General features: G+C 41.2%; 1 protein-coding gene across 5 annotated transcripts in view; it reads right to left on the bottom strand.

Annotated features, from left to right (window-relative positions):
- The window catches only part of LOC143040622 (teneurin-m-like), a 988,429-nt gene that overhangs the window by 224,206 nt on the left and 756,723 nt on the right, over positions 1–7,500 (bottom strand). For all 5 annotated transcript variants that reach the window (XM_076211786.1, XM_076211790.1, XM_076211789.1 and 2 more), the window contains one exon: positions 2,354–2,563. In XM_076211786.1, the coding sequence (XP_076067901.1) occupies positions 2,354–2,563 (210 nt within the window). The remainder of the gene's footprint in view (positions 1–2,353; positions 2,564–7,500) is intronic.

Below are 7,500 nucleotides of genomic sequence, written 5' to 3'. Positions count from 1 at the left end.
TGAACCAATCTACGACAGCGCGTTTCGCAGGCTTCTCGGAGGGGCGGGAAATTTGAATACCGGCGTTCAACTCACCAAAGAAAAAAAAAGGAAAACGAAGACTAAAAGAATACGCCTAAGTATACTCTCAAGGTATCGGTTTTACACGCGACGAGACACTTGCGCAAGCCGATGATTGCACATTGAATCTGCAAACGCGGACTCTCTTCGCAAAGGTTCTGACCGAACGGGGGGACGGAAACTTGCTTTGCAACGATTCCATTTGATTTAATATTGGGGGAAAATTCAACGGAAGACCAAAGTCTCAGGCTGGATTTAGCAGCCCTTCTTTCCCCCTACCTGGTTGTCCTTGTTTTTTGGATCCAGCTGACAAAGAATGATTCTGCTCAGACCTCCCATCGCGTAACGAAAGGGTCAGTATTTTTCAGACGTCCAGCTGTTCCATTACTTTCAAAAATCGTTCTCTAACAAATGACACAATTTTATCAACTTTAAGAGAGACACTTGGGCGTTGGAGGATAAAGAATACCTAACCTTGTCGATTAGTGGGTTAGGAATTAACCTCAACGATGCTCACCCTATCAACCTGAGAAGGATCTATGTGACAAAATTATCACACATAAAAATGAAATTCCATAACTAGAAAATTCTATTCAGCAGAGAGAAGCTTTATGTTCTAAAAAACGAGCCTCCTTGTTTGAAGAGGGGTTACATAGATCGAGACTCGTTTCAAGCGAGATTATGTCTTTTAACTTTACGTCATCTATACAAGGCGGCACTGTAGAGAAGGGATCACTTCTTGTATTATCTCCTTAGGAAAACTCTCCCTTTAGTCTCAAAGCGGCGTTTACAAAAACATATAATACCAGAAACTTCTTAGCCTTTTGAGTGCCAAGAACGACTTAGGTTCTCAGCACCGCCAAGTGTCTTATTTAGTTGATGGAAGCCACTATCGTACCTAGAAGTGTTTAGCTTGTGCTAGATTAACCTTTTCAGCAAGAACATTGTATTGTTTATTTTACCTTCTGAGAGATTACGACCCACGTTTCAGAGAGTCCGATGTCGAGGCTAATTGCATTCTGATGTGCAGACTGGGGCAGAAGTTACGTTTCATAATTGGAATGGAAAGTCGAATTTCCTTTGTTTGACTTGGACGTTCTGCCTATGTTTAGTGATTTTGATCTCAATATAGACGACTTTATCCAGTTCTAGGAAACCTTTGTGGATTAGCGGGTCGCCAACTCTTCATGTAATTGGCTAAAGCTTGAAGCCACTTTTTAAAACAGTCTTTGTAAAGGAAAGAATTCGAGGAATGTGAATTGTTGAGATATATTTATTTTCTTCAGTACAATGACATCAAACTGATGTCAATTGTCTGACATTCTTCAAAAGTATATCTGTACATAACGCTGTTGGTTTGAAAGAACGAGCCGAGGCAGATTAGACCAATTAGTCTAAAAGCTGCTCTTGAGTTAAATCAAATTGTTTGGCGTCATTAGTTTGAAGAAAGATAATAAAGATGATATTAGTCTCTGAGAGCCTCTACAACTCGTATTTTCCTGATATGCTCCTACTTGTCCGTTACTTGGAAGAAAAAAAAAAAAAAAACCAAAGTAGTTTTCTTGTTCCGGCATTTGACTAAATTAGTGTCTTCTTTCTGTTCATTCCAATGGTATTTTGTATATTTATTTTCGTGTGTTTTTTAACTTTTGCAGTCTTGGAATAATGCCAAGAAAATGGTTCATACATTTTTGTACGGTGGGACATCGCCCCACACTCTACTGCGCTGTCTTCAACCTTTTCTGGACCTCAAAGTTACTTGTAGTACATCTAAAAAAAAAATGTCCTGACGCTTTCATTCAGTTTGGGGAAAACCTCTTGTCCAAAATAAGTGAAAAGAACTTTGTCTTGGCCAAACTCTTTCGGACATTGGCAAGTGGTATTCTTAAAAAAATTCTTTCCTTATATAAATCTTATATAAATCCTTGGAAGGGAAAGATTTAACTATGGAAAGATTTTTTTTAAAGAATACCACCGTAAGAATCTTACAGTGGTATCCTTAAAAAATTCTTTCCTTATATAAATCTTTCTCTTCCAAGGATTTATATAAGATTTATATATATTTTTTTAAGAATACCACCGTAAGAATCTTACGGTGGTATTCTCAAAAAAATCTTTCCTTATATAAATCTTTCCCTTCCAAGTATCTATATAATATTTATATAAAGAAAAAAAAAATATTTTTAAGAATACCACCGTGAGTATTTTGGTTCAGGCAAACGGTGGACGATTTTCTTCCGAAGGAGGCTTCAGGTCTGAAAGGGGAACGAAAGAAAACACAACAGGTACTCACTCTTGGAGCAGTCGGACCCAGTCCACGGCTTATCACAGACGCAAGTGTTCGTCTCGATCTGGAAGGCGCCATGTCTGTTGCAGTCCGGCAGACACTGAAGGGCGTCTTTGTCTGCCAAGTCGCAAGCGTCGCCTCTCCAACCTTTCTGGCAGACGCAGGTTCCCCCGACGCACCAGCCGTGCCCTGAGCAGGTCGGGTGTGGGCAGTCCGCTGAAAGTAAAGGAAGAAAAATTTTGATTACAGGGAAGTTTACAGGAAGTATGGCTCCAGGAAGAAAATGAGTATATAAAAGAGTGTATGAGAGAGAGAAAGAGAGAGAGAGAGTAGGAAAAAAGGGAGGATAATACTCGCTATGATTCGCCAAAACGCAGGAAGGGAAAAATAACTTCAAGGCGAAACATGGGTATCAAGAAACTCGAAAAGCACAAGAAATCTTTGTATTTGTATCGGTATTACGGGCGGGTCGGGTTGAGAAAAACGCGCTAACGTACGCTAGGAAAAGTGGAGAGGCGCCTCTTGGAAAAAAAAAAGGCTTTTATGAAAGGTTATATGAAGCTGGACGACCAAGGGAGGAAAACTGTTAGTTAGGCGAAGAGGCCGACGACGGGGTGAGTTAACAAGACAAGCTTTTACCTAAGAAAGTCAAGGTAAAGTGGCCGCCAGCGGAGGGAGATTGCTTGAAAAAAGAAAGGCGACATGACGTCACGGGTAAGAGGAAGGAGCGGGGAGAGAAAGAAGTTCAATTAACAAAATCTAAAGAAACACGACGTCGAGAGATGGACGAATATAAGAGAGTAATAATAAACAAAGAGAGAAAGAGAAGAGAAAATACCGCCCCGGATAGGATGTGAGGAAGTAAAAATAGAGAATTGCCGAGGAAGAAGACGACGCCAGTAAAGATGCATCGGTTTTTTCAAAGAAATGTCGTCACACCCGAAGTGGACATGACCGCAAGACGGGAATGGAAGAAATCTTATGGCTCAAAACCAAACACTTAATAGACAGAACGTGGGAGGGAGCCAAAGGCAGACCAGAAATACACTAACTGAATCTTTGCAGGAACGGAAAAGGAAACTAAGAAAAATGTATAGATTAATCTGCGAAAATCCTGCATCATTCTATGGTTTTCGCTGTGGTACTGTAACTTTTGTTCCTGTAAACTTTACGCATTTTGCTTTCCAAGAAAATACCTTTTATTTTAGGGTAGCTCTTTTACACAGAAATATATAACCAGCAGCAAAACTTTTATTTACACAGTGGAAAGAATAAACCTACGGTAGTGATATACCATCCCCACGCAAAAAATTCTTTCATTGTCGAATATTTCGTATGTTTCTGTATATAGTAGTTTTCTTAAAATAAATGTGATTTAATAACAAAACTGCATTAACAAACAAATAACAGAATATAGAGTTGTATGATTCTGAGGTATCATATGTTTGAATGTTTGTGGTTTATGTTATCAAATCGTATTTATTTTCATGGTTCGTCGATACAGTAAATAGACTCAAACAAAGAAATACATTAAGTTAGTATGTACAATCTCCGGGTAAACAAACTTAGGCAATTTGCCGATGACGGATAACTTAAACTAAAGACTACTAGCGACAACTTCCTGATTGCGATGGATTAGAAAAGTAAAGGAAGCTAAATGGAGAGCTTTTAGTTCATAAAGATGTCAGATGCAGAAAAAATAACGGAATTAACTAATACGTTCTAGCTTGTTGCTTTTATGTTTATTCATAACATCTACATTTTTTTTCCATTTTCTAACATGGATGACGATTTTGTTTGTTTCTAGATAACCTTTGTTCAAATAGCCAGAGGCTATTGCTTCTTCGTATGATTAGCATTTTATGTGGCAATAATCTCGTATTTTATGTTCTCAATTCTAATCTAAATCTTAAGTTTTCTAATCACACTGAGTCAATATATATATATATATATATATATATATATATATATATATATATATTGGGGTGGGGTAAATGGAATTTGCTCAACACTCAAAAGAAATATAGCACTGTTTATTAATTTTTATCCTAAAGGTTGGACATCAATTGATACCAACTTAATACATTGTACTATATATAAAATGCCTTGTAGCAAATGGTTTAGTAAATAGAATTCAATTCATGATTATTTGATATCTTTTGCTACAAAGACCTGGTAGTAAATTAGTAAATTATTTGGCAAATAAGTTTTAATTTATAAATATTCCATAACTCATGTTACAAAGGAACTGCCTTGTATCAAGTGATTTGGTAAATAAGATCTTATCTGCATCATTCTATATGAAAGTATCGGCATGAATTACAGACCGAAGGCACAAAAGGAGGAGGAGGAGGAGGAGGAGGAGGAGGAGGAGGAAGAGGAAGAGGAAGAGGAGGAGGAGGAGGGGATAAGATAAGGTGGAGAGAAAGAAAAAGAATTATGAGAATGAAGGATAGAAAGCCAATGCAGATTTGATGACATTTGAGAAGAGAGGTTGTCTTATGTTACAAGCCTGTATAAGATTTCATCTGCATTTATGTATACAATGCTAATGATGAACGAGAAAACGATATTCTGCAATGCCTTTTCTTTATTTATTCATTTTTTATATATTTCCCTTTAGTCAGTTATTTATTCGTTCGTGTATATCTGGCCTCATTATGGACCAAAAAGTCTCCTATTAATCTCTTATTCTCTCCTTGCACAAACCTTTGAATAAAAAAAAAAAAAAAAAAAAAAAAAATGAAAAAAGGAGCCTACGCCTGGAGACGCCTACTTGTAACCGAAGTCTTCAGCTTTGCTCCATATGTCAGGACTGTTGTGAATTGGAAAGGAGTGCGGGATTCGAGCCCACAACTAAGTGAAAGCGAGACCAGCACCCTTCCGGTTACGCTACCAAAACTTTTGAAATTCTTAAAAGATAAGAATTTTCTTCAATTTAATGATAAATTTAGATTCCTAATCTTCAGATTCTGTATATTCACACTATTGATGGATAAATGTAATACAGTGAAGGAAAATGATACAAAAATAAAGAAAATAGTTCACACATTTTAAGATAGAGGGAGTATGTGTTTAAGAAGTGATTGCATATATTTTTTCACCCACTTTCAGTCACCCCCCTGCCCCATAACGCACGCGTATCCGATAGTTGCCTCTCTTTCCCACGACGCCGAATATACAAATTACAAAACTCCATAATACTCTCGCCATTGGAGCTAAATTAAGCAATTGCAAGACCAGCATAAATATCTTCCACACCTTGATTTGCGGAGTTCCCGTGAAATTAAGTAAACTTAATTTCGCTGTTGTAATAAATTTCTTCTTGGGAAACGAGTCCGAGTTTAAAACCCGTCGGGACGGCCAGAGCCCCCAGGGACGAAATCTCCTCACCTGACAGATAGACGCTTGGGTGGATGGATGGATGTATGGGTGGATGAATAGATATATAGACATGGCCCGGAGGGGACGGGGGTGGAGGAGGAGGAGGAGGAGGAGGAGGAGGAGGAGGAGGAGGAGGCACAGGAGCAGGAAAAGGAAATGAATGCCTAGGGAAAGTGAGGAAATGCTGCGAAAAATTGGAAAACGTGGAGATGTTGGAATTGGTGCCTGGCACTGCTGGAGCAGATAACGATGTTGGCACTGACGATGGGTAGAACCTGCGAGCGGTGATTGAGTAGGATGGAAATCTCGACCCGGGAGGAAGGGAAATGGGGGGGAAGGGAAGGGAAGGGAAGGGAAGGGAAGGGGGGAGGGAGCTGAAGTAAGGAAAGGAGATGGAAGAAGGGAAGGGAAGGTAAAGGGGAGGAGGGAAGGGGAGGGAAGGAGAGGGAGGAAGGGAAGGGGAGGTGAAGGGGAGGAGGGAAGGGAAGGGAAGGGGAGGTGAAGGGAAGGGGAAGGGGAGCAGGGAAGGGAAGGGAAGGGAAGGGAAGGGGGGAGGGAGCTGAAGTAAGTAAAGGAGAAGGAAGAAGGGAAGGGGAGGTGAAGGGGAGGAGGGAAGGGAAGGGAAGGGGAAGGGAAGGGGAGGTGAAGAGAAGGTGAAGGGGAGGAGGGAAGGGAAAGGGAAGGGAAGGGAAGGGGAGGTGAAGAGAAGGTGAGGGGGAGGAGGGAAGGGAAGGGAAGGGGGGAGGGAAGGGGAGGTAAAGGGAAGGGAAGGGAAGGGGGGAGGTGAAGGGGGGGAGGGAAGGGGAGGTGAAGGGGAGAATGGAAGGGAAGGAAAGGGGGAAGGGAAGGGAAGGGAAGGGGGGAAGGGAAGGGGGGAAGGGAAGGGGGGAAGGGAAGGGGAGGTGAAGGGGAGGAGGGATATGGATGAGAGGAGGAGTAGGAGGGAATACAGTAGAGAGAAAAGAAGAGAGGGAAGGGAAGGGAAAGAGAGTGAGGGAAGAGTTGGATAGGAGAATGTGGGAGGGAAGATGAGGAGAAAGAAGGAAGAAAGGAGGAGGGAAGGGAGGGAAGGGAGTGTTTGGTAAATAATGACCAGCGCTTCAATCCTATTGCCCGTGAAGGAGAGACTTAGATATGAGAGAGAGAGAGAGAGAGAGAGAGAGAGAGAGAGAGAGAGAAGAGAAAAAGAAAGAGAGAGAGAGAAAGAGAGAGAGAGAGAGAGAGAGAGAGAGAGAGAGAGAGAGAGAGAGAGAGAGAGAGAGAGAGAGAGAGAGAGAGAGAGAGAGAGAGAGAGAGAGAGAGTGTATAGAGTGATCAATATCTTTTTTTGAGTGGAGGTTATTTTCCCGCCATAACAGAATAATTAGTGACTCTGATCCGTAGGGGGTGCAACCAAAATCCTCAAAACTATCAACCGCATAAAATATACAGTCAGTACCTCGTACGTGGGGAAGGGAAGGAAAGGGAAGGAAAGGGAAGGGAAGGGAAGAGAAGGAAGGGAAGGGAAAGAAAAACAAAGGAAGGGAAGGGAATGGAAGGGTAGGGGAAGGGAAAGGAAAGAAAAAGAAAGGAAAGTAAAGGAAAGAAAGTGAAGGTAAAGGAAGAGAAGGGAAGAGAAAAGAAGGAAAGGGAAGGGAAGGGAATGGAAGGGTAGGGGAAGGGAAAGGAAAGAAAAGGAAAGGAAAGGAAAGGAAGGTAAGGGAAGGAAAGTGAAGGTAAAGGAAAGGAAGGGAAGGGAAAGGAAGGGAACGAAAGGGAAGGGAGTCTGA

Source organism: Oratosquilla oratoria, chromosome 29, assembly GCF_046742065.1.
Source record: "Oratosquilla oratoria isolate Oo_2021 chromosome 29, ASM4674206v1, whole genome shotgun sequence".
NCBI classification, from domain to species: domain Eukaryota; kingdom Metazoa; phylum Arthropoda; class Malacostraca; order Stomatopoda; family Squillidae; genus Oratosquilla; species Oratosquilla oratoria.
The sequence above is the reverse complement of the archived record's forward strand: the minus strand, read 5'-3'. Positions and strand labels throughout refer to the sequence as shown.